The sequence below is a fragment of the Melanotaenia boesemani genome, chromosome 10, assembly GCF_017639745.1.
Source record: "Melanotaenia boesemani isolate fMelBoe1 chromosome 10, fMelBoe1.pri, whole genome shotgun sequence".
In the NCBI taxonomy this organism is placed as follows: Eukaryota; Metazoa; Chordata; class Actinopteri; order Atheriniformes; family Melanotaeniidae; genus Melanotaenia; species Melanotaenia boesemani.
Genome location: NC_055691.1, coordinates 8,159,140 through 8,186,278, shown reverse-complemented (window position 1 = coordinate 8,186,278; position 27,139 = coordinate 8,159,140). Strand labels below are relative to the sequence as shown.

At 37.3% G+C, this 27,139-nt stretch overlaps 1 protein-coding gene across 1 annotated transcript; it reads right to left on the bottom strand.

Annotated features, from left to right (window-relative positions):
* Positions 1–3,098: 3,098 nt before the first annotated feature.
* On the bottom strand, positions 3,099–26,165 carry calb2a (calbindin 2a). The gene is made up of 11 exons (XM_041998158.1): positions 25,917–26,165; positions 21,665–21,741; positions 21,497–21,586; positions 20,186–20,266; positions 15,407–15,463; positions 10,819–10,896; positions 9,368–9,423; positions 9,188–9,227; positions 8,912–8,965; positions 4,926–4,997; positions 3,099–3,843 (listed from the first exon to the last, which is right to left on the bottom strand). Exons 1-11 carry the CDS (start codon positions 26,008–26,010, stop codon positions 3,727–3,729), a joined length of 816 nt encoding a protein of 271 aa, XP_041854092.1. The 5' UTR covers positions 26,011–26,165; the 3' UTR covers positions 3,099–3,726.
* Positions 26,166–27,139: the final 974 nt, after the last annotated feature.

The window sequence follows — 27,139 nt, the reverse complement described above, 5'->3', positions numbered from 1 at the left end:
ATCGCCCTGAAATGAAAGTAAGCCCTCATTTTCATCATAAAATTTATCTTTCCCCACAATAGAGTATTTAAGAAATAAACTATTCATGATATCATTTATAATTTTGGATAGATTTATGTGAAAAATGAATGGATCAGTAAAGTCTCCTATCAGCACTAAATTTAAAATCAGCTGACAGCAGTGTGTTTTGTGACTGAACTAAAGTGTCAGTTCAGACAGAGTTGTGAGGTCATATGATGTTTCCTCTACGATGGCTGGTTCCTTCACAGCTATATAGCAACTAGTATTCAATTATGTTAAAGCAGGTGCAGAGTTAATGTTGTTTAAGAGGTAAAAAGTACAACATAAAGTTTATTAAGAGAAATGTGTTGTAACACAGTGCCCAGATTGCAAAATTTTCACTTTTTTCAACAAATTCACTTTTGTTTGGCCCATATTGGTCTAGATTTACAGTGTTGACTCCCTATGAGTGGCTGCTAAAACTCAGCCACATGACCACCACATGTGGCCTACAAGAAAATACATACAGGAGGAGACCTTGCATTTCTCAGCAAAACAGTCCCAAACCTCATTTTGCACTTATTATGGACAACATGCTTCTGTAGGAACAGAACATTGCTGCATATCGGACCTTTCTGCCGTCTAGACATGCCACTCACTGAAAACATTTGAGTTTTATTAAACAAAAAATAACTTATATCCCATATCAAGCAAGAGAGGGAGAACATTTTGTTCCTTGAAGTACTGCATTGGGGGTCCTCAGTTCCCAAATATTTACAGTGTTATTAGGAAGGGAATGATGGAACTTATAAACACATCTGCCCCATCTTATATGCAACCTGTAGGGAAGCCAGATAAGTATTCCACAACACAGTGAACATCATTCTAAAATCTTCCCTATAACAAATGACAAAGTCCTATCAAGGAGGAAGGACAAGGATATGGATTGATTAGTCTTAAACATGCAATATAGAAAAAATCTAAAATCTCAATTTAGTCTGTGAAAACATCAAATAATGAAGAAGTAGATGCATTCAGAGAGCGCAGACCTCCATCAAGCCATTGTAATTTTTTTTATTGTGGGCATTGTTTGTGAGCTAGAAGCTCTAATGGGAAAATTATCCCTATCTCCCAACAGTAAAGAATCACCCCCCCAAATCTAATCACTTGTTCTAGCTTCAATTTTTGATATTTCCTGAAAATTTAATCAAAATCTGTAAATTACTTTGAGTTATGTTGCTAACAAACAGACAGATCAACGCTGCTGAAAACACTGGTAAAAACTAATAATGTTATGAAGAACGAACTGTTGGCAGCATGAATTATAACATTTTAAATAAAAACATAAGCTCATATGTTCAACAAAAATAAGTTTCAGTTTAACTTTTATGAGTGGGTAAAAAGAAGAATTATCTGTTAAAATTTATATATTTGCCTTTTCGTTTTTCTCTTGAGCAGATTTATGGCTAAAGCATAAAGTTAATTTTGCATTTGCTTTTCTTAAAATTTTCTTCCAGATGGCAGCAGAAGGCAGACTTTTTCCAGGGATTCTGCATAAATCTTGCCTTCTGTACTGCTTTCAGATCACATTTTTCCTAGAGGTTCAACCTCACACTTGATGATCATCCTCTTCAGGAGATTTGAGAGTGAGAACTGTTTAAACTATCAGCAAGAAAGAATAGATGGAAAAGTGCACAATGTGTGATGATGGCTTCTTTACAGATGATTGATGCATTATCGTTGGGGGTGTGGGGAGATATCTTCAGTTGTCCAATCTATCACTGTCTACCTCTTCAGCAAAATGTTTAATCAGCAAGTCTTTTTTTTAATGATGTGGACTTCTAGTTATTCCAATACCAATGTAGCCACTCCCTGAAGCATTTTCTTATCAGCGTGCCCAACTTCCCCCCAGCTGAGTGTCTGATGACAACAGCTTAGTCATCTCATTCTTTTCCACCAAACAGGTGGTTGGCGGGAACATGAATTTGAGAGACAAATGCACTTTTCCTAATTTTATGAGCTGAATTAGCATGTGCAAGTTGATGGCTGCTTTTCATCAGTGACAAAAAATAATCCAAGTCTGGGTTACAGTGAAGGGAAATAAAAGCCACAGACTTCCTGGGTATCTTTATGGTTTTGGTGATTTGAATCACCACTGCGCATAAACTCGAGCCCTTTAATTCTTATATAATCCAAGGAGGACCCTGTAGTCTTTGTCTTTGTCTTTTAGAATGGCCTGTTTCATATTCTTACATAAAATGATATTTTATGACTTTCATAAGTAACAGAGAACATTTTCACAGAAAAAACTCTTTTTTCACCAAATAGGATTTATAAGCTGAATTCCCCTGTACTGATCTGTATGCTCTTCTTGTGCAGCTAGGTGTACCATAAAGATTTAAATGCCTCTGATTTATTGATGTGGGTTTGCACCAGCTTCTGAGTGAGATGGGAGCTTGTGTGCTTTCTCAATTATTCAAGTTGCTTTAAAAGCATGTCAACTCAATTACAGAGGCTTTACTAGAAAAATCATGTCCTGTCCTACTATCTTAGGAGTAACATCTCAGCTCGGCTGCAGGGAAAACCTCTCATCCTGGATTCAATTGGAGAAGTTGAAGACTTCCAGTGCCCAAACCGAATTCAGTCAAATTCTTTAGGATTGTCATTTTGGGTCATTGATAATGTTCAGGTCTGTAGATATATTTCATTACCGAGCTAATATAACATAGAGTGTGCAGCCAAATCTTTATTGAAGTTCAATATATCGACACACCATTGCTTTCCTTTTGGAATATGTCAGATCAGGATATCTCCATTACTGGGTCATTTATGCTAATTCCAATTTAAAAAGCAATTAAGGCTGTGCGTGTTAAGTTAAGCAACACTGTCGACTAAAATCAGGTGATTTAATATATTATATTTAAAGGCAAACAGTTTAGTTTTAGTTGGGATTTGCAACATTTGTTAATCTCTCTTAGCTGAGTCACCCTGCGTGCAAGCAAGCAGGTAACGTCAGGAACCCTTGATAACGTGGCCAAACAAACAAAAGGTCAGCAAAGCAATTACTCAAACAAGATCCCATTCATATCATGTTCAAGGCGATTTTATCTGAAGATGTTTTATTAATATTTTTCAGTTGACAGTATCAGCAAAAACAAACATGGAATATGAAAAATCATATCCTGGAAATGATACATAATAGTTTTAATGGAAGATAGTTTCAGGAGGAGAGATGGAAAAATCACAGATTATAGTCACAACCAATCAAACACATCTGTCTGCAGTTTTGTTTGACTGTATATCTAATGCAAAGTTGACAGGGAATTAAGGGAAATGAAGACAGGGTCAAGGATTATTATTCCTGTGGAGTTAGGGGTTTGAACATTTGGTCAGGATTTGCAAGTCAGGCACAGCATGGATGGGGATGAGCTGAGAACTGAGAGGAGAGTCTGAGGGTAAAAATCAAGGTGGTTAGGTGGTTTGGAAGGTCAGTTTTCACAAAATAAGGGTTTGAGGAACAAGAGCTGCTGCGTGCTGACAGTGCACTTATCTTTCAATCAGAAATTGTCATATTATGAAGGGGAGTAATTTGGGAAATGAATGGGGAAGGGGGTGTCTGGCACATGCACCTGGTATATGTTGCTCAGCTGAATGTAGGTGTGGTCTCAGGAGAAGAGGGCAAAGCAGGCAGAGAAACAAAGATATGCAAGAGGAGAGGAAGAAGAGTCACACAATTGGTTCTCTGCAGAGGACAATTTCCAGCTCGCCACGGTAAAGCTTTCCTCCATCGGAGAGGCTCATGATGCTCTCCTTGTAGCCCTGCAGGCTCTTTGCATCCATCTCCTAAACAAAAGAATGAGAGGTCAGCATATTGGTTGAAGCAAAAATAATTTTATCCACCATGCTTATGTTTTAGTTACCTATACGGGATCTTGCTTTTACTGTACCCTTGTGGGGTTAACACCTCTGGGGAAACTGCTCGTTATAAGGATAGAGAAGATATGGCTGCTTGGAGGGAAAAAATGCTCTACCTAGCACCATTTTGGGGGCAGAAATCATCACCCTTGTAACCCTTGTAAAAAAAAATGGCTGTGCTCGTCACTTACGGATCAAATTATTATTTCATAGTTATAAAAAGATTAGCAAAATAAAATAAAATAAAACTCAGCTTTAACTACAAATCTTGAGGAACAAACCTGTAAATCCACATCAAATTGTGATGGTTAATGTTATTAAAAGCATTACTCAGTATCTGAAACATCAAAACCATAAACTAAATAACCACCAACGTTTTGAAAATAAAGTCAGACATTGTTAAAGTATCAAAAGCATGTAGGCAAAAGCAAAATAACCAGCAATATTATTCATGAGGGGTGATTGTTTAATTCAGAGTTAACTCTATTATTTGTGCATCTGAACTGTTTTCTCTGCCTTATCTATACAAGGATAATAATTAATTTAAATTGACATTATTGTGAATTCTATGATGTGTTTGTGCTTTGATTTAAAATTCTTGCTCTCCCTTTTGCTGTGCTCTCCAAACAGAAGTAAATATTGATTTCTCTTGGGCCTAATAAACACATCCTGGAACCAAAATGACAAACAGTTAATCAGCTTGGATCTGTTGCTGGTATCAGTAAAGCTTTTGATCTAAGCTTTTGTAGTACTGAGAACCAGAGCAGTCATACTTATGTAACACATGCAGCATGCTCAGTCATACAGGATAGCATGTGGTATTGGAATGCTAGCTTTAAAATACTTTCAAGCTTATTATGAGCAGAAGTGACGGCATAGAAATTGGATTACGTCCCAAATGTCTCAACCAAACTTGCATTAAGTGCTGGATGGTGCAGAGGCATTGTATGCATCTACACACATAAGGTGTGTAAAGTAATTCCAGTAAAGCCAGCTTATGCCTTCCTCACCTTCTTGTTTGTCTGGTAAAGATCTCGTAGGAGAGCCTCCAGCTCATGCTCATCAATGTAACCGTTCCCATCCTGGAAAAGACCAACAAAGTACAAGAATATTTCTTTGTTTTTTCATTAGCAAACATTTAGAACAGTCTGAAAAAGAAAACAGGGTGATAAGATTATGTTACTTTTCTTTCTAGAGTGAATCTATTGCTTGATAGCAAACCTCTAACAGAAGAGGTGGCTTGGATGACTTTGTTACACTGCAACGTTTTGCTGTGGAGCCTCAGGTCCAACACCTGCCACCTACTGAACACTGTTACAGACCATGAAGTGTTGGCCCAAACAAGCCTGACAGATGAGGAATAACAGTCACATCTTGGTGTCAAACATCGGTGAACAGCCAGGGACGTCCCCTTCTATACCCTGAAGAGTCAGAGCTGTTTTTGTGGCAATAAGTGGACGTGTTGTTTTAAATGTTGTGACGGATTGGTGTATGATTGTTTCCTCCTGCTCCACTGCTCAACTTCATTCAGTATTTCATGGCAGCAGTCATGAATGTATTAGCCAAATTATTAAAAAAAACTTTCCATTCACAACTCTAAGAAAAGGGTTAGCTGTGAAGTCAGTGTGGATCCTCTTTTCTAATTATTGAGCTATGTGTCATCTCAGTGTTTATAAAGTTTTGGGCCATAAGACAAGTCCAACTTATTGGAAATTTGCCTTTGGCAAGTGGAATAAGACTGCGATCTGTTCATCTGGGCTCAGTATCAAGATGACTTAGCTGTGTGTCTTGCCAGTCTAATTTTTTTAATTTTGAAAGATGTCCTTTGATGTTTACATAGCCAGATTGAAGTGTCCCAGATCCTGGGAATAAAGTGTGAATTCTATTTATTTTCCCTTTGAGGATGAAAGAATTATGTGGAAAGCAGAGAAACATTAGGTTGAATCTCTCTAAGCTGCGTGCCATCTTGCTTTTCAGTCATTTTAAGTCCCTGCACAGTTTGGGGCTGTGGCCCTGTGAGCCATGTTAGTGTTCAGCTGACTGGCCAAACTTTGCCCTGCGCGTGATCTCTCAGCACCAGTGACAGCAGCTGCCTGTCTTACCACTGCAGGGGCTGAGCTCATAACAAAATGATGAAGCTAATTACACATATAAATTGAAGCATTCCATTCACAGAGAGTATCCACATGAATGGACCGCAGTGGCTCATGTATGATTGAACATTCAACCCTGTCCTCTGCAAGTAAGCAAGAGAGCCAGAGTGCAAGTTTTCAGTCAAATGCAAGACATGAACATGCACGCAACCTTCCCAATGCCCTCATCTCCTGTGATGTGCTGGACTGCTCTCTAACTCCATGCTTGTAAGCTTTTGTGAAAAAGATTTAAATTTTATTGTGAATAGCTTACAGAGCTTACTTGTGTCAAAAAATGCAAGTTGGTTCAATAGAAAATACTTCAAATTCAGTTTAATAGGGATCTTAATCAAGTCCTGGATAGAGGCAATAAAATTCCAGTGTGTAACATTTAAGGGGATTCTGGGAGGAAGCTATTTAATTTTGCATTTATTTTAGAGTAGAATCATGTTTAAATAAGAATCACTGTGTTTTTACTACCTTATAATGAGCCCTACATCCAAATTATCTCCAAGTATGATGCAGTTGTTGTCTAAACATTGCAAAGTAGTACAGAAAAGAAAGAAAGGGAAAAAAACAGACTTGCTCCTGAGCACCTTGTTAGGTATTACTACATATTGCACACTAATCTGCTGATGTTTTTAACAACATTTAAAACAGCTAGAAAAACATTGTAAGCATATGGTACAAAGTTATGTGGTTATTATGAGTTCCTCAGTTATTGTTTCATTACAGTTTTACACATTACTAAACACTTAGTTGAAGTTAGGCATTAAAATTATATGCATAATTATACAATTATATGCATAAAAACTATAGTTAACATGAAGTAAACATAATGTCTTACTTTAAAGCAGACACTTAAAGAGCATCAAATGATCATTTTCTTAGATAACTAGGTACAAGTCCTGCCCATTCAGCTAAGCACACTAAACATGTTAGAAACACAAACTAGATTACCTACTGAAATACATTCACTCGAGTCATGCTTGATGGCCCAGAACCAGAAAAAAATCAGAACCAGATTAAATTCCTGAGAAGAGCACAATGGTTGAGAGGAAGTATAAGCCTGTATGTCTGAGTTTAAATAGCAGCTGCAGATGTAGAAGTCAGTTGACCACACTATAAATGTTGCTGTGTCGCCTTTCAGAGCTAGAAATTCAACAATATTTTCATTTTCATTCATTTGTTTTTCATTCCTTTTTTTTGAGCACTTGTGACACAAAAAACCGACGTACAACAACATTTGACAGTCCAATTTCACTCAATAGAATAAATGCAAATCCTTCATGCTGAAATAGGAGTGGGAAGAAGATCATTTACATTAAATGATAATTACATACCAACAAGGGAAAAAATGACAATACCACTAACGTGAAAGAACAGGTCCATCTTTATACTGTGACCAAATCATACGTTTATTTAACAGTTTAAATCTATAGATATTTGGGCATTCCTTGTGTTGGGAATCCAGCCTGGTCCAATATTTTACTCCACATACAGACACACAAAAGCGCCTACAGGTAGTTTGAAATTTAGGTAATGTGAAATCTCCATGTCCTCTAAATTTATTAAAACTCTCCTGTATTGTGAAAATATTTTGTATATTACTGGGTATTTTAACATAAGAAAAGATAATATAACATTCAAAATGTTATATGTCAAACCTTAAAAGACCACCGACAGCCTCTTTATTTTCCAGCGCAGACATTTACTTTACAAGAGAAAAATATAATTAAAAGTAATAAGTTATAATCCTTATATGATGCGGCCATGATGAAATAGGTAAATAATTTATGAGGTTTTTTTTATACGATAAATAGTCGTTTTAAACAAAAGTCATTTTCCCAACACTGAGTGTATTTTGTAATTATCCCACTGTGAGTGCACTGGGTGAATGAATCAGGACACATTATGGATGTTTTTGAAACAAATGATAAAATATTCAATGACTTGGTGAAATCACTGCTGCTGAACTAACATAAGTTTTGCAACACTCACAAGGAAATAAGAAGGAACAGCGTGATAGCAGAGCTAACAGCCCATTTAAAACTGAGTCAGCATTCCTAAAGCCACCTAGATCATAGCATATCCCTCAGGCTCACAAAGCTCATAACACATCATAAAAAAAAAAACAAAAGAAAAAAAAAACGACTTAGCAGATGTACTGCACAGCTCTCTTCCTCTTTGTCTTGTATCATATTGCTCCCTTTAGTCACTCCCAACCAGTTTGCTGCTAATGTGGAAAATATGGCCATTAACTGAACCACAGCTCCACCACTATGAGCTGTTTACTCAGGGACAGGTGTGCCAAGCCAAACTCATTTGCCTTGATCGACGATGAGCACCATCAGTTGAAAAAACAAAAATTTGCATTTGCATGACTTTAACAAAAGGGCAGCTCTTAACCAAACACCTCAGAGTCATCCAGATGGCAACATTTGTTTTCTTTACACTGTCACTGCAGAAGCAGTTCAACTTTCAGACACAAAACACTGATAAGCTGCATTTCTATTTTGTTTAGCTAAATTAAAAACATATTCCTGACTGATGGATATTTAAACAAAGTCAAAGATGGGATTTCACTGGTACTCAACAGCAGTGCTTTCATGGCTGAAACTAGGGGAGGTGGTTACTGCAAACACTCGTATTCACAAAAGTGACCATCAAGCTTTGTTGTAGATATAAGAATATGTGAAGAGAAAAACCAGGAGAACTCAAGCTTTTCGAGATGAATGATAAAAGGAAGCATTCCTGCCAAAATACACTGACAGCTAAAATCCAGTGGATGAAAAGCTGATAAGAGCTGTGTTTGGGAATATGCAGAAGATATGAATTCCTTGTTTGAAAAGAATAACACTGACCTTGTCATAGTATGTGAAGATGGAATTGAATTGCTCAGAAGTCAACTTGACACCCTGTAAGGAACAGATATGAGATTATTATCAGGATACAATATGCCAAGAACAAAGGTCTGTTACAAATATTGCAAAATGCATGTCAGAGATATTTATTGTAATACTTGTTTTTGATAGTTTATAGTCTGGACCCCAGGAAGACTAGCTGACGTCTTGATGTCAGCTAATGGGGATCCTCTTAAAGAAACAAACAAATATGTTACACACATAAGCATTATGTACCTGGAATTTGAGAAGGAAATTCTCCTGAACAGGGAGAAGCCTGTGGAAGAGATTTACTTCATTAGCAGAAGGCATGATAGTTGTTAAATTATTCAAATCCACTGACAATGAATAACCATCAAAAGGAAATATGCTTTAACGTTTATACTGTGAACAGAAGTGAATAATATTGCATATTACCTTGCCATCTCTGAAAGGCCCAGTTTCCCATCTCCATTCAGATCAAACATCCTGAGCTACAGAGCAGGAAACAAGACAGCGATGGAAAGATAAAGAGAGGAAAAAGAAGGAAAAGTGTTTTACATGTCCACGCTGTCCAGAATTTTATTGACAGAATATTAGAATGGATAGACATAAGTTGCTTTCTTTGTATTATATTTACAACTTTTTTATTTCTGTACATAAACCTTCCAATATGCTGAACTTCACATCAAGTAAAAGAAAAGTGTCATTAGCCTTTGCAAATTCACACATTTTCTTTAAAAACTTAAGTTAGGGAGATTGACCACACCCCAAAAAGCTTAGTCTACTGTCATTGGTCAGCTTCAGGTGCATGAATCCACACACCACAGTGCGTGCATTCATTTTGCTGAAACACATCATTTCAGTTGTGTTTCAATAACACAAAAAGGAAGAAGAAGAAGAAGGATCACAACAGCAGAATGATTATAATCACAAAACAACTGACATCGTGTACAAAATGTACAGAGCTGTAAAGCTGTCTGTCTGAATAAATCAAGTATATGTTGGTTTGTAAGTCCATTTCCCTCCAGTGCTTGCATGCTGGGACAGATAGCAATCTTGGTCTGGTCTGGTCCATGTAATGACCATAACTTAACCGTGTATGTAACTGTTGAGTGGACCTTTTGCTTGTTTTTGTTGTTATGTAGTGCGTGTCAGTTGTGAACATAGGCCATCATACTGGTTGTTATTAGTGTAAATTGCATCAACACAAACACCAGACATATGTCTCTGTCTCAACATTATAATTACTAACATTGTGCATTTTCTCTCTTTACAGCAGCCTTAAATATTTGAATTTAAAAAAGACAGCTGCGAAACAAGGTTAAACCAACAATGTCTGATAGATACTGAGCTGGGGAGATAAGTGGAGAAATCTTCAGTTGATTTCATTCAATGAAGCAACTGCAAAGAAACAATAGCTCTATTTTTGGACACTCTTTGAGGAAACTGCCTCAGAAAATCAGGTCAGCTCAACTCCAGGGTTTCCAGAAAGAAACAGATGTTTGTGCATCTGGGCTTTGGTCAGATGACCTGCAGGACTTGATGGAGCACAACCACACAGTGCTGTTGCCACCAACATGGCAGACCTCTGAGGTCCTGCAGACTAGTGGATTTAATATTTGCAGCTTTCTGTAAGGCTCCAATGGTTCTCAGTGTTACTGTTAGTGTTACACTCACTGATCCTCCCAATGTTTTAGTTTTTATTTTAGTTTATCTAGTTGTAAAGAGTTTGATGCATTATTAGAACCTAACTTCTGTTTTCCTGTCAAAAAAGAGAAATATTTTTGATAAAATTCTGACATTTGTGTCCTTAATGTACGGAGCATAAAACCTGTCCAACATGCAGCATGCTTTGGGTGCTTCAGTGTGTGAGAAAACAGTCTTACAATGGTCTGTGTGTACTCCTGCAGCTTTTGATCATCGTAGTGTCTGTTAGCCTTCTCCAGCAGGTCTGACAGAAAGCCCTGAGGATGGAGGTATACACAGGCTGATTAGAAGAAAAAAGGGAAATTGATCTGTATGATTATCAAATATACTATATATGATACAAGAATTACAGATGCTGGCTTGTATAGGTGTATTCACATAATATTTATGAGTTTGTTGACTTCTAAACTACAATATCAAACTTAAAGTTTTTCTACAAAGTCAGAAAAGATAAAAGAATAATTAAAATGCTTAAATAAAGGTAGTTTTGAAATACACATACTGCAGCATCCAAAGGAAAGAAAGGAAATAAATTAGGAGACTGTATGAATAAAGGAAATCTTCAAGTAAAAAAAGAAAGAGAGAGAGGAGGGAACAAACCTAGGATAAAAACTAAGGATAGGAAGACAGAAGTATTTGATTATTTTCCAGTTTGTTATATCATGTTGTGTTTTTTATGAAAAATAAAAGAAAAACAACCCAGCACCATATAGCAAATTTATAGCCTCTTTGAAATATGAGAGGTGAAGTAGCCATACATCAAATGTATTATATCACCTGTCAGCTACTTGAGTCAGTGTTTCCACATCTGCTTACAATTATGTGGCGAGACGCACGTCTGGCATCTGAAATCTCATCTGCATTTTTCCAGTGCTTCCGAAAAGCTACACCTGAGTATCATCTCACATCTGGTCAGTTGGGAAAAATGTGATTCCCAAAACAATCAGAGCAGCCTAATCTGCACATGATTCACAATAGCTGACCGCATTATCACTCAGCTCCCCAGTGGAAAGAACCTCCTTTAACGGAATGACACGGAATATCCAAGAAATGTTGGAGTGGAAAACATTTGTGTAATCTGTGAAGGTTTTTGCATCCAGATCCTCACCTGACCAAAAAACCCACATGTAAACTTTAGGGAATTTCCTGTGGAGCAGCCACTTTATTCTCCTGAGTCAGTCACTTAACGCTCTTGGCTGGGTTCACACATATGCTCACATGTATAAAGCGGGGCACAGCAAATTCACAATGATATTTATGTTTTGCAGTTCAATTCAATTCAGTGGAAAAAAAGGCTTCTTGGGCAGATTCAGGCGATTTAAATTTTACAGTTTATGTCGCTCTTGTGACTGTCTGAATATGGTTAGAAGAAACACTGCAAATGCTGAAGCTTCCAAAAAGCACATTTCACAGTTTACATCCAATCGTGCTGTGTGGCTTTATGAAAATGCTAAACAGGCCAGTTCATTTTGATTTTGAATAAAATTTTAAGCTAACTGCACAGTGCAGTATGGCTTGGTTTTCTTTTATGCTGTAGGTAGGACCACATAATTGATGCTAACTATTTATGTTTTTGCCTCAGTGAAGGTTCAAGTCTAGCTGAACAGAAAACAGTTATGACATGAAGACAAGGCTAACTACTGATTAGATCAAGAATCGCCACAGGAATCCTCACCGGTTATATACAGTCTAGTACATATGAGTATAATATTACATTGGTATACATCTATGCATCATTTCAACTATCAATGATCTAATAGCATCAATTTAAAAGGAAAATATGGATCAAACACCAATACAATCATTATCTGTAAGATGTGCTTAAGCAAGAAAATAATAAATTATTTCCATTGTCTTTGTTCTAAGAACAAAAATGTCTGTGTCCTTAATTTATACAAAAATGTATTCTTTAGGTTTTCTTCTACATGATTTTACAACATTTTAAAGTTCAATATACAGAGCCTGGTACAGTCTATATTTGTTCAAAGAACAGATTGTTTTTCATTTAAATGCCTGACTGAGCTCAAGAGGAAAATTAGATTTTGATATTTTAGTTACTTTGATTTAGATGTAATATGGATGGAAGAGATCATATTAAATTTGAAAGTGATATTGTCTCGTATCGATTCCTGGACCCTGAATCAAATCAAAATCATATCAAGGCAGAGTTTGTGATACTGGTGAATATCAAATCATTATGAATTGAATTGATATGATAGTATCATGATCAAACTTGCAATTTACATGGCTGGTAATTTGATCTCAGGTTCTATCTTTTATCTACATGGGAAGCCAGTTCCTGAGAAGGTACAAGTAAAACTTTTGGGAAAGTGAAATACCTTCTACACATATCAACCCGTGCTGAATCGTACAGGACAACAAAATAATATAAAACTCTATAAGTGAGTTTCAGTCTCAAAAACTCTCGGTTGGCTGTTTCCTGCAGTGGCATCTGCATGTAGATCTGTGGGGAAACATCTGTGAACTGGGTTAGAATTTTTAGTTGACTGTACACATTTGGTGATGGATACTTTGCATCAGTGCAAAATGTAAGTAAGAAGGGAATCTCTTCCTCGAGTGACTGTCAGTACAGGATGTGATGGAACTGTCTGCTAGAACAGGCCATCAGCATGTTACACAGGAGGGGGTTATTAATGGTGGGCTTGAAGTACATAAACCTCTTTTTACAAAGACAATGGAAATTTGAGAGATTGGTGATGAAAAGTCACAGGCACACATCTAGATGAGAAATAGAGATGTGGAAAAAGCAGTCTGATCAGAGGACCATCTTCTTGTTTCATGGTTAACTACATGTGTGGCATACATGAACAGATTGGTCCAGGCCTGAATGCTTTACCCCCACAGTGAAGGGATGCAGTTCTGTTATGCTGTAAAGGCATTATGCTGGGATGGCTCGGGTCACTGCAAATCAATAAGTGTTGCTATCATGATGGGAGGAAGCCCCTTGAGGATGATTGTATCTCTATTCACAAGGGGGCACAAAATTGTTTGAGCAACTATTGATCATCATCAACAGATCTGGTTTTCAGCCTATCGGCCATGACTAGTTGTCTGTGCTAGCTGATGTTATACACATAAAGGATGTTATATACTCCACAAGAATAGAGAAATGTGTTCTTGTTCTTGAGGTGGGGCAGGTTATTGCACAGAGCAATCTTTGTCTTTAAATTCAATATGTGGTGTATAAATTTTTGTTCATCCACATTGCCCCGACCAGCTGTACCTTAAAACTATCTGTTTAACCTTCCTGAATCTTTAACACCAGCAGAAAAGCAGATATGTCAACTTTCAGCTTCACTTTTTTCAGCAATAACCAGCATTAAGTTTTTCAAATTCCTGACCAATCACACAATAGTAAAACAACATGATCAAATATGTCAAAGATAACAAAGACAATAAAAGCTTCTGAAAACAAATAAATACATAAAACCTAAACAGAGAATTGCTTTGTTGGGCCAGAAACACAGTGGAAGATGTTTGACCAAGATATTCCCTGGTAAAAAGTTTCCATTACACTATACTTTTACTTTCATCTTCTTTTTTAAGTTTAGGTTGAAGAGGACCATCTGCAGATTAAAAACAAATGCTCACTTGAATACCATTTGAATCTTATCTTAATGTGTGCAGAACATCTGATATCATAATTAAGAATTAAGAGAATTACATTTTTTTGCTGCCAATGGATTGACTAAAAGTCACACAGAAGGTCACAGTTTGCTCCAAAATGAATTTATATATATGTTTATATAAAGAGAGAGAGAGTGTGTGTTAGCAGTATACCACCTTTAAGACATTTACAGACAGACTCAGACTTCCATGATCAATAACTCATATTCTAAATGTTGCTAAAGGAACAAACCTAAATTTGTCCTCTATGTTGCATTTTTGTTCTTGGTGGAGCACAACCATGCTTTCTGTTTACGCAATGCTTCCTGTCTTTATATTGAACTAAACAAATGTTTTGCTTGATCTGCTGTGCCATTTAATTAATTTTTAAAACCTGCGCCTGTAAAAACAAACACTTAAAGGTGATACAAGGTTGGACCAGTATCACTGAGTAACAGTGGGGAAATATATCTATAATGTGAGTGAACAAAACTATGATTTCAGGGCATTTTTTGCACACAAAAGAGGCACGCTCCCTTACTGCTAATGTTTCACCAAAATCTACCTCCATATTTAGTCTTCTCACCTCACTCCTGGATATAAAACTCACACCTTTAACAAAAGACTTCTGTTTTTAGCACATAAATTCAGAATGGTTTCCAGTAAGAAAAGTAGTTACTGAGCACAACACAAAAACATGTAAAGGATTATTTTCACTTTTCTTCCTCTTTTTTTATTGGTGTAAACAAAATAACATGCAAAAAGGGAGTAACATAGATATAAATGTAAACATACACACAAGTGAAAGCATAGTGAATACACTTGAAAAATCAGGGGAATTAAACACATGTCAGAGCATCTGATGATTACAGTTTAGGGTTTGTAGTCTGTTAGTGAGTGTGAGTGTTGATGTGCAAATGAAAAAGGGAAAAGGAGAAAAAGAAGATAAAATATATTAAGTATGACATTATAAGCAGGTGTATAAATAAATAAATAAACAAATAAATAAATAAATGTTACAGTTTAAAAAAAAAAAGGCTTTGACATGGTTATCTCATGAGATGAAGATTAAATATTAAATAAAAGCTATTTTTCCAATGATTTGTGTGAATGGATTGATTACAATCACCCTTTTGTTACCTTCAGTTCATTTGCTTCAATGTAGCCACTGCGATCTGTATCATATCGCCGCCATGCCTGACAGAAATAAAAAAAAGAGATATTAAGTTTAAAGCTCTTTTTCAGCACAGATACAACTACCGTGATTTACATTTCTTCCCCACAAACAAATCTCTGATCGACCCCCTGTTCGCTCTTTAGACTGCGCAAAGACTTTGACTTTCTTCTGCTGCAGAGCAGAAATCGTTGCAGAGGGACGACCTGAAAAGCCTGGACTATCCCTGTAATCACACAGCTTTCAATACAATCCCATCCGCCCACATACAGAGCGCCGGGTGACGAGAGGCAGAGAGGGATGAGGGAGAAAAAGAAAGTCATTTTAATGAATGTTTTAATCTAGCAGCTGTCCCTGTCCAAAGAAGGGCTCCTTATCAAAGATGGATGGCCTCCTCCCCTTCTTCTCCTGCTCCTCCTCTGGGCTTTGCAGAGAGGAGCTACAGTGGTGTTATCCATTATATATGACTCTGAAAATAGAAGTTTCTGCTTCCTCATTCTAACCCTTTAACAACTTCTCTCCCAGCTCCCCTTTCAACAAAGACTGATTACCCCCCCTCCCTCTTTTATGTTCTCAAACCCTGGCCCTCAACTCTTCATTGACGTTTCATTTACAGCATCTCTATTACCGCTGTCTCCCTTTGCCCTTAGTATTCTTCGGTCTCTCCACACCTTCCCTTTCATTTGTTTTCCTCCTGCTGTTTTGTTATTCCATCCCAATATGACACGGGAAGAGTTTCTTCCTCACATGTATTGTAAATCCTCCACACTTCTTCACTAACTGGTTGCATAAGGTCCTGGTTAATAACAAATTCTCTGGTCTTCTTCATGCTTCAACTAGCTCCCTGCAGGACTGGGTCTTCTCACTGCTGCTCTTGATCCTTTACACAGATGACTGCTGAGCCTCCAGCCAAACTGCCACCTGGTAAAGTTTACAGATGACACACTTCTTCTGTCTCTGCTCTCAGGACCAGTGCAGCACAATGGCTCAGGACATTGTGGACTGGTGTGACAGCTCCTGTCTGCAGCTGAACATGAATAAGACCAAGGAGATGGTGGTGACATTCTCCAACAAGCAGCAGCATCTAGCTGCAGCAGTTACCAGCATCATTCATGGGAGGCTTGTGGGGATTGTGAAGGAGTATGGATACTTGGGCACTATCTTCGGCTGGTTGCTTAGCTTTTCCTCTAACACTGAGGAGATCCTCAGGAAATGCCAGCAGCAGTTACCTCCATTCTCCCAATGCAGCAAATCTGACTTGAAATCTGCCATTTTCTCTTACTGTGTTCCCCAGTGGTATTTGGTGAAATAAATTATTTCCTTTTTCCACAATCTTCTTAGAAGGTATTCTTCTTACTTCTCCAGTCATTTATTATTCACAATTCACAGCAGCACTCAAACTTCATATCAGTGGTTTCTAAAGAATCCAACTTGAGTGCTTAACAGCAGAAGAAACAGGAAGACCTGTAAATGAACTGTCACTTATGGATGATTTAAGGTGCCATCTATAAAAATAATTTTTATACTGTTTCCCCAGACACTGTGTTAAATGTTCTTTGTTTTCTATGTTAGTGTTTTCTTTCATATAGCTGTTTAATCATTTTAACAAACCTTAGTAAAAACTGTAAAGTCGCTTTATACTTCCACAAATGGTCTCTCATATTACATCAAAATAATATCTGTTGTTTCTAGCCGGAGCTGCATAATTTCCTAAAATCTGCCTATGATAACATAAACTATTCAGTTTTGCTCATTAAAACAAAAAGCACTGCTTCTCATTTTGTACATTGCCACATGTACAACACACTGCTGTCTCTTTAAGCACGTCCTTATTTATTTATTTTTTTTTTCAAATGATAGGTTTACGGAAGCTGTTTATTTGTTTGAAAGTTGGCCTTTACACGTCTTTGCGGGGCTTTTATTTTGTTTTTGACAAATTGACCGGAAGTACTACATATAAGCAATGTACCCACCTTGATGGTGGTTGTAGTCAGCATTGGTTATAGCTACTAGGTACAGTTTGTAGCACTGTAGCTAGCGAATTTCTGTTCCAGTTTGCAATTTAATTATATTTTATCGTGCCAAACAGAACCTCATAGAAAAACTATAAGTCTCAAATATATGCCTTTGATGCTTTCTCTGTTTTATAATATTTTCTGTGGTTTACATTTTAGCACTCCTAGCTTATTTCACCTGTCATTTATGTTTCAATAAAGTAACTTTTTAACTTGAAGTACTTGAAGTCTATTCATTTACCCAATGCTTTATAAGTAGCTTTGATGACAAAACTCCCGCATGACTGGTGACTGCATTATACTGCCATAACAAAACAAAACAAAGAAATTAGGAGTCAGAAGAATGGAAATAAACTAGCTAGAAGCTAACTCTGGTTTTAATTTAATTTGTACACACTCTGCTTCCTATGTCTAAGTTCCCACAAGTTAAGGATTTGTTCAAGATACGAAATTCTTGAAGTTGGCTAAATCACTAGCCAAACCTTGATGAAATTGATGAAACGCTTGCCAATTATTTCCGTTTTGTTCTGTTTATAAAATCAGTCCAATAAATACATCCATTATCATAACTTTTTTTTTTTTTTTTAAGAGAAAACTTGCCTCAATTCTACATGTGAGCTATTGGTTTCTAAAATGGTAAGACTGAGTTTTGTATTTACAAGCGGGTTTTTTAAAAGTCGCTTTTGTAAGACTTTTATTGTGGCTTTTGCAAGCAATCGTAGGATGTATAACATACAACTTCTCTAACTTGACTTTATTTGTAATTACCTCTTTTGACCACCAGAGGGCAGACAAGTCCCACTGTGATTATAGCTAGCTACAGTTTCATTCCCCGATTTCGGTTTTTTGTTTTGTTTTTTTCCCCAATAAGAAATTTGCGAGGTTTACATTTCAGAACCCCTTCTAGTTTGTTTCACCGTCTTTACATTTCAAGCATAACGGCATTTAAACCGGAAATACCCACTCCAACTCCTAGAGGGATAGAACACTATCTCTTGTTCTTTCTCATTAATTTCAGCAACTGGTTAACACGATTAGAATTAATGTCGTCCTTGAGTACAGAAAAAAATTTATGTCGTACATAATTTTCAATCATTTCGCTACCAAATTTAGTTCACTTAGGATGTTATTGCAACATATGACCACAAAAGGGAGACACATTTGATTCATAGGAAGTTCACAGGAAGTAAAACACACAGGTAACATGTCTAACTTGACCATACATGTAATTATCTCCTGTGACCACCAGGGGGCAGACAACTTTTATTGTGATAGCAGTATTATGGCTAGCGAGTTTCTGTTTCAGTTTGCAGTTAGATTCTTTTTTTTTCTTATACTGTCCCTAGTCTACATGTCCGTGTTCCTTTTTTGTTTTTGTTTTCTTTTTCCATTAAAAATGTTCACAGTTTACATTTTAGCATTACTGTTGGCTTGTTTCACCCTGTCGTTTACATTTCAAGCAAAATAATTGTATTTAAACCGGAAGTACTGCCCACTGTACTGTGGCGTCTCTTTTTGCTAGAAGGATGTGGTTGAACGTCGGTAATTTGCACATGATGCCCTTATGATACCCTTCCTCAGCTGTATCTCAGCAGCTGTATAACTTGTTTAGAATAAAAGTTGCCCATATATATTTTTTAAAAGCATTTTTTTTGTCATTTACCATGACATCAAATAGATTAACGTGGGATTGATGTGGTTTTCTTTTGAGTGAACCATCACGATGTTTCTTTAACAGTTAGTTTTTCATATGTTGTAATTTATGCCAAAAGCAAATTAAAGTTAGTTAGCAGAAAACATTTTATGGATATACATTACCAGTCAAAAGTTTGGACACACCCCTATTAGATTTAATGGGAGAGTGTGTTCAAGCTATGTTACTTTACAGGCTATCAGCACACACAAAACGACTATAAACCACATTAATGGCAAGGTTTTATTTCTGTTTTTAACTTTTAAAGCTGAATCATTCATTTTCTTCCACCCTCAGATTGACATTTTTATTGTGCATGTGCAAGTGTACAAATCCCTATACTACATTCCCACAACTCAGATGAGTCCAGAATACTGACATTTTATCATTGGAGTAGCATTTACATCCTAAGTAATTAACATTGATCAGTTACTGATCGTGAAACAGCAAAGCCAACAGTTCACATAAAATTAGCTGAATCCTCCAAAGCCTTACTTGTATTTTGCGGTAGTTGCAACGAATATCATGGCTGCAACACTGCAAACAATTAGCTGTTTTTTTTTTACATGCAAATTTGTACTTTTCAAGAAAAGTATCTTTCTTGTCCTTAGTTAATTGTCATACATTATTTATCGGCCTCTGTACGTGCTCAGCAAACTAACTAGTCACTGATGGCTCTGTGGTCACATGATTTGTAGCACAACTCACAGTTTACACTCAAACTAGCATATGGCTTTTTCCAAATCTCAGCATCAGACATGTGCAGCCATGTGCACATGTCACTAATTGCTGCACCTTCAACAATCCAGAGGGAATTAACCCATGAAATTAGCTAGTAGGTAGGAGTGAAAACATACAGGCAGTCCACAGTTGACTAACTCTGGTTAATGATAATTTATTGCGAAAAAGACACTTCTGCAAAAAGGAAGTGTCCAAACCAGACCCAAACAAAAGGGTCACTGATAGCAGCTGTCTAGCATAACTCAATAGACAGATAAATAAAAATACTCCATGAAAATTTTAAAATAAAATCTTACCGCCATAAACTCAGCGCTGGAGCTGACAAACTGTCTGAAGCAGAGCAAGAAGTTCTCTTCAGTTGGGAGAATCTGGGCCAGCTGCAGGGAGAAATGACAGGAAAATGGAAGTGGTGAGAACGAGATGGTGAAGTTGATGTTCTGGGAGAGAAAAGATGGGGAGCTTTTTGTCTGCAAAGCTTCAAAATGGGCAACTAAGACATAAATAATACAGAGCCATAACCTCAGAAGCTGGGCCATGCTAAAGTTAAAAATATTTATTGAATATTACGGTGGTTTGGACAAAGACTCAAATGTTGGATATTCATCCAATACATTGAACTGTTATCTAATTTTCCAAGCCAGCAGCAGAAAACTGATCCAGCAGAAACCCCTTCTCACGTCTTTCTCCGATTCCATTCTGAAAATGGAAAATTGGGGAATCCCAGTGATACTTTAGAGAGACCATCATGGAAATCGATTGTATCTGAAGCCTTTGAGACTGTACATTTGGCTGTGTAAATTATTTTTGTCTTCTTTTTCACAATTTTCTTAAAGCAAACACAGTAGAAAAACTTATTCTAAAGTTGCTTTAATGGATAGGAAACAATAAATAGGAATGGTTGTTTTGATCTCACACTGATTTCATTTCAAGAACTGGCATTTTTAAACAAATAGCAGCATTATGCAAACTTCCCTTTGCTTCCTGTCTTTTGCTCTCAACACCAGAACTTGACTGACATTTAAATTCTAGCAAAGTCAAAGTCATTAGATAATCTATCTTGCCAAGCTACAAATGATTCCATTGTGGCCAAAAAATATAGTACAAATTAACATGGAAGTTTTTTTTATTTTTAAGTCATTACTGGCAACTTTGTTTTGTTGACCTGATTGGTCGATATTTACTGATGACAGCGATGGATAGATGTGTCATGTCTCATTGCTCTAAATTGTGTTTTGCTCCAGTTTCTGGTTGCAGCCTTTCTCTTTTGCCCGACAAATATCCAGAGGTCAGAAATGAAAGCAAATCTGTATTTTCAGCTGCTTTCACCCACTGTCAACACATCCGTAAGAAAACTGTAACTCTGGATTTGGCATTATACCTAACTTCATGTACTGTGGTTTTCTCCATCACTATAAGTCATATGTTGGAATAAAGCCTAGAAATATTCTAAATTTGAATGGCAAGGATGTCACTTTAATAGATTAATGAGGCTTTTAATGTTTTGTTCCATTATTTCCATTCTTTAAACAAGGCTTATCTAGCTGGTTTTAAGGTTATGAGAGTTTCAACACATATGAGAGTGGTATCTTTTTCAATCATGACCTTACCTCTGACATCTCAATGCGTCCATCTTTGTTCTTGTCAAACTTCTGCATGAACTCCTTCATCTTTTCTCTGAAAATGGGGTTTGAAGGGTCCTAAAAACATGTGTAAAAACAATGAGTAAAACCAAAGTCAGCAGTGATTTATGATGAACTGATTGTCCCTGAACTCACCACCCCAGCTCCTCTCCGGGCAGTCTCCAGCTCCCTGAAGAAGTTCTCCAGCTCCTTTCCTTCAATGTAGCCATTACCTTTGGGCACAGACAAATAACACCCGAACGTCATTATATTGTGTCAAAGAAATGATGCTGATAATAAAAGCGACACGTGCAGATCTGCTCACAGTGTCAAAAAGATTGCATCGTGGCTCGATTTTCTTGTGCTATTGATTCAAACACGAGCTCCTTTCCTTGTGTCTCCTCCTGTCCTTCTAATAGATTACACTATTGACTGACACAATGCAAACTGATCACTCCTTAAAGACTGTATTCACAGGACTGCAAGCCCGAACAGACATTAAATAGAAAATGGTCTTTTCTTAGATTTTCGAAGTGGTGATTCTCACAGAGCTTCTATCATGTGTGCAGAGATCAATAGTGCATTTAACGGCTATCTTATCAAGATATACAACCTCCTGAGATACAAAGCCATCAGCACGAATTCAACCTGAATATAAGTTTTTCAAGAAGAATGAGAGCCTTCGACTCAATCAGTTGGTCTTTATCTTAAAATGAATTAAATCATATGTCTTAGATTCTGTCATGGCAAATTTATCTGGTATGGCTGTAAAGTTGATTTTCTTCTTCCCTTATCTTGTTTTATTTTTATTCCTGGTGTTCTGTTGCCCCGAGAGCACATTCAGACAATAAATGAGTGTGCATGCTTCACCCAGGTAGTATGCACGCCTGTGCCAATATTCTATCAAGAACCATGCTGAATGGCTGGACAGATGGCTCCAAACAATGTGACTAGCTGCTTCAATAAAACCCTGGAAGGCAGAGCTGCCTCATTAAACTCTAACAAAGATTATTATGCCTTCCACTTCCTCTCTTCTTCCTCTTAACGCGCCATCTCTTTCTGCCATTTTTGATTTAACTCCTTTTCTTTATCCAACCAACATCTTAGTCTTCTTTGTTCTGTCCATGGAAATGTGTGTGTGTTTGTGCATACACATATGCATTTCTCAGTGATCTTATCAAAACTCATGAATAAAAACTCTGCTGTTTTAGTAAGTGGGACAGTGAAATGCCTCATTACAATCAAGCCTCTCTCCTGTGGGTCTTATTGACATTTGGCATTCTGAAAGGAAACGGCTTGCTTGATAATTAAACAAAGTGAGATGTGATGAACTACAAAGCAAATTAAAACAACTGACAATAGAAATAGATTCTGAAGAAGATTATTCTGGACTGCTGTCATACATTTAATGCATGCAGCAATGGATCCATATACCCATTACATTTGTGCAAGACAGCATCTGTTGGTGATTGCACTACTTTTTTTCAAAAGAGCTTTCTCTTCCCAGCCTCTAAAACCATGAAAATATATTCTTTTTTTTCCTTTGTAATTAAATGTATAAAGTACTGCAGTCTAATTGGAGTGTGTCCATGTTGCACCAAACTGCGCCAAATCTATGCAGTGAGCACATTTGCAGCATTTTCCAGCTTATTATGTTGTTATAGAGAGAAATGAACAGTTTTATAAATCATCATGAGAGGGATTCTTTAGCACCGACTTCATATCATATCATATACGGTGACCTTTCTGCACATGTGCTCCAAACATGCACCAAACACTAAGATAAAAGTTCATAAAACCACAGTTGGTTGAAATATATATATATATATATATATATATATATATATATATATATATACATACATACACACACACACACACAACCTGGGCTTTTGCGTCACTACAATCTCAGGAGACTCAAAAACAAACAAACAAACAAACAAACAAAAAAAAACTTTATTTCTGGTTTTGATGCAAAATTTTGACCCCTGTATGCCAAAACTCTAAAAGTGGGCAGTTGTGCACAGTGAGTGCATATTTGAAGTGTACATAAAGTGCATTTGCCTTTCAAAAGAGAGTGCTGCCTTGTCTATTTAAATATTTTGTGTAGCAATCACTGCTGGGTGAGTTCAGGAGGCAGGTTTACAATGGTGTTTTAAACTTCCACTTGCAAGTCATTGGGAAATAACTGACAGTAAATGCTCTATAATTAGCCCCAGAATTTGCAATAGTTTCTTTTTATTCCTTTGAAAGGGAGGAACTAGAAGGCTTGATGGAGACAGAAGAAAGAGATAAGACAGGAGTGGAGAAGAAGAGCTTCAGAGTGATGCAATCCAGCTGAGATTTGATCCTGGGCCAACAAGGGAATATATGGTTTCATCATCTCTGGGTGTATCGCCTCCTGTGTATTTTTATCTGCAACTCAAAGATGTTTACTCAATTTGAGAAAACAAATTAGCTCTCCTTTCTTTCAGACGAGTCAGGCAATGCTCCTAGTAATTAGAGGAGAAACCAAACACTGTAGCCAAATCTGTGGATGCTCACTGGTAGAATTTATTTTGCAAAGTGGTTCATTGCAAACCACAGTATGGAAAATAGCTCAGCACTGGGGACAGAAAACACCTGGGTGACAGATACGTCACCTTTCTTTGCACACTGACTAATTTAGAGGAGCTCAGCTGCTGAGCCTTTTGCCCCACCCAGCACCTCATCGCACCTTGATTTCCCAGAGGAAAATGTTTCAGCTTGTGTGCTGGTGTCAAAACAGATCACGCTGACAACGATTTCCCAGGAGCGTAAAGCAAATAGGTGAAACACTCTTGCCTCATCTGCAGGTGGGATTTGGACAAGTTAACAAAGTTACCTTAGGGAAACAGGACTGAAAACTTGCTATGAATCACACTTATCCATCACATTTTATGCAAGAATTCTGAGATTAATTAATTGAACTTGATTGGGATTATGTCTGACTTGTCCTGGCATTTTGATAAAAACTTACTTAACAATTCAATAAATTTCAAAGAACACAAAATTGTTTAATCTCAGACTGATTGTTGGATCAGCAACTCTGGCCCTCGTGGGCCAGTGTCTTGCAGGTTTTAGATGTTTCCCTGCTCCAACACAACTGATTCAAATGAATGGATCATTGACAGATATCTGCAAAACTTGGTAACAAGCTGTTGGAGAATCATTTCATTTGAGGCATCTAAAACCTGCAGGACACTGGCCCTCAAGGACCGGAGTTGCTGATCCCTGATTTTAGACTGACCACTTTGTACGGACTCTTAAAACGGAGGAGCCTATAGGCTCTAAGAAATGAAAACATCAGATTGGGACTATATATAGAAACATTTGTAGATTGAGATAAAAAGACTAAACTGAGATACCGGACAAGAAGCTCTGAGCCATCAGGAGTGAGATTTGTTGATAAGAAAGATGTGTGTCACTATAGTGATGGGACGCTGATAAATTAGTGCCACAGATCAATTTTTCTGTTTCCAGACGTCAAATCACTTGATCAATTTTTAAGCAAGTCAATCTTTACAAAGGCACAACGACCAGACACATCGCACTTGAAGATAAAACTTCAAAAACCCTGTCTGTATTTGGAAACTTGACCATGAAGGTATCACTACTCATTAAAGATAACTATCATTAATGTAGACCACTGAATCATCTTGTAACAAAACTCTAATGAAAAAGTGAATGCAAAGTTGGACTAAAATTCAAAATAAATCAATGTGTAAAGACCGCAACATTAAAAAGTACTCCATGTACCATGACAGGTGCGCAATGTGCGCGCAGCAGATTGCGCACAAAACTCCGCTCCAGTCACTGTTTCGTTTACATTTCACAGTTCATACAACATTCAGACTGATATATAACACATGTAACACGAATTCAGTCATTTGTGCCATTTATGATAAATTAAGTTGATTAGAAATACATCAAAAATTCTCCTGGGACTGTAAAAAATTCTCGATGGCAAGACATCATGTTCTAAAGCAAGAGGTTGAACAATTTGTTCTACGAAAATGTCTTTTGTAAACTACTTTATTCCAACAAGAAACTGATTCAGATTTGTCGACAAAAATAGTTCACTTATAGTCCTAAAATCTTCTAGGAAAGTTTCTGTTATGACTGGAAAAGTGACATTTTATATATATTTTTAAATAGTTATTATATACATCAACGTTTTCCCTTATCTGTAAGTCTACCAAAGACACGTTTCAATATCCAAAAATGACACGTCTTCTTTTTATTTATTAAATTGTGCATTTCCTCACATTTTTCCGAATCATTACCGTTAATCCTCATTTAATCCGATGTTTACTAAAACTGACATTTTTTTTTTATATAAATGAGTGTTTTAAAATGGTTTTGAATAAACTTTTAAACAAACTCCTACCGTCTACGTCGAAATGTTTCCAAATGTCGAGGAACTGGGACGCGGTGACCTCGGCCAGGTGCAGGTGAGGAGGCTGCTGTGCTTTGTTTGCCATGATGATGCTCTCAACTGATGCTGCTGCAGGTCAGACGCAAGAAAAAAATCCGCTACTAACTTTTCAGTGTCTCTTGCTCCACACACACCCCACACTGTGGCCCCAGCGCGCCGCCCGCTGCTTTTTAACGCCGGCGCACGAGCAGCAGCGCCGCTGCATTGCCGCTGGGGGCGCGCGAACACCAACTGCGTGCATCTGAGTCAGCGTCTCTGTGCGTGTGTGCGTTCGTGTGAATGCTGAAGCTTGAGGTGGCTGTGTGATAGGACGTCTTAGGCACTGCAGTGGACGGGACGATGTGTGTGTGGGGAAGGATGCGCGAGATGCAGATGGATCAACGGTTCTGTTGCATCATTCTTCTTTACTGTAGCCTCCCCAGAGTAATATCTGTTTGATCCACTGCACGTGCGTGAATGCGAGTTCTCCTATTTCTGTGTGCACATAAAAGTATGCGTGTGTCTTAAGCCTTCCTGTTACACGTGTAAGCGTACAGCTTGTCTACCCGTGTGTGTGAGGCTTCACAGACTTAATTAGAACTCACGCACTAATCACATTTCCCACACAGCCTCCAGCCAGCAGTGATTAGCCCACATAACAAATGTAAATTATAAAAAAATAAAAAAAATGGGGGGGTGATAGGGGGCGGGGGTTCATTAATGCCCATGTCTTTTGTGCAGAAGGGAAGGCAAAGGTTCATACAACTCATTTACAGGAAGAGGTCATTATTTTTAAGATGAGGTAGTAATACTGCAAAAAGCAGGAGGGCAAGTGTCCCTGGAGGCATCATCCTTCTTTTGGGTGAGAACAACCAAAAGACAGTTTTTGCATTCAAATTAAATCATATTTTGACTCTTGTATGAAATCTTATCAAAATAACTGTGTGTTTAAAACTTATAGACACTTTAACAGACATATTAATTCTTCGCTTACTGATAATATTAATTTTACTGGTCACTGACTCATGTCTACAAAGCCTACAAAGTCCTGCTACATGGTTCATTTTGTGAAGTGTAGTGTGTATTAGTTTGTTAATTTAATTATTTAGCTTTTCTTGTCATAGCATGTCAAAATGCTTGCTCTTTTCTAAATAAGTAAATAAGTTAGTTAAAGAGGCTCTGTGTGGTCATGTCAG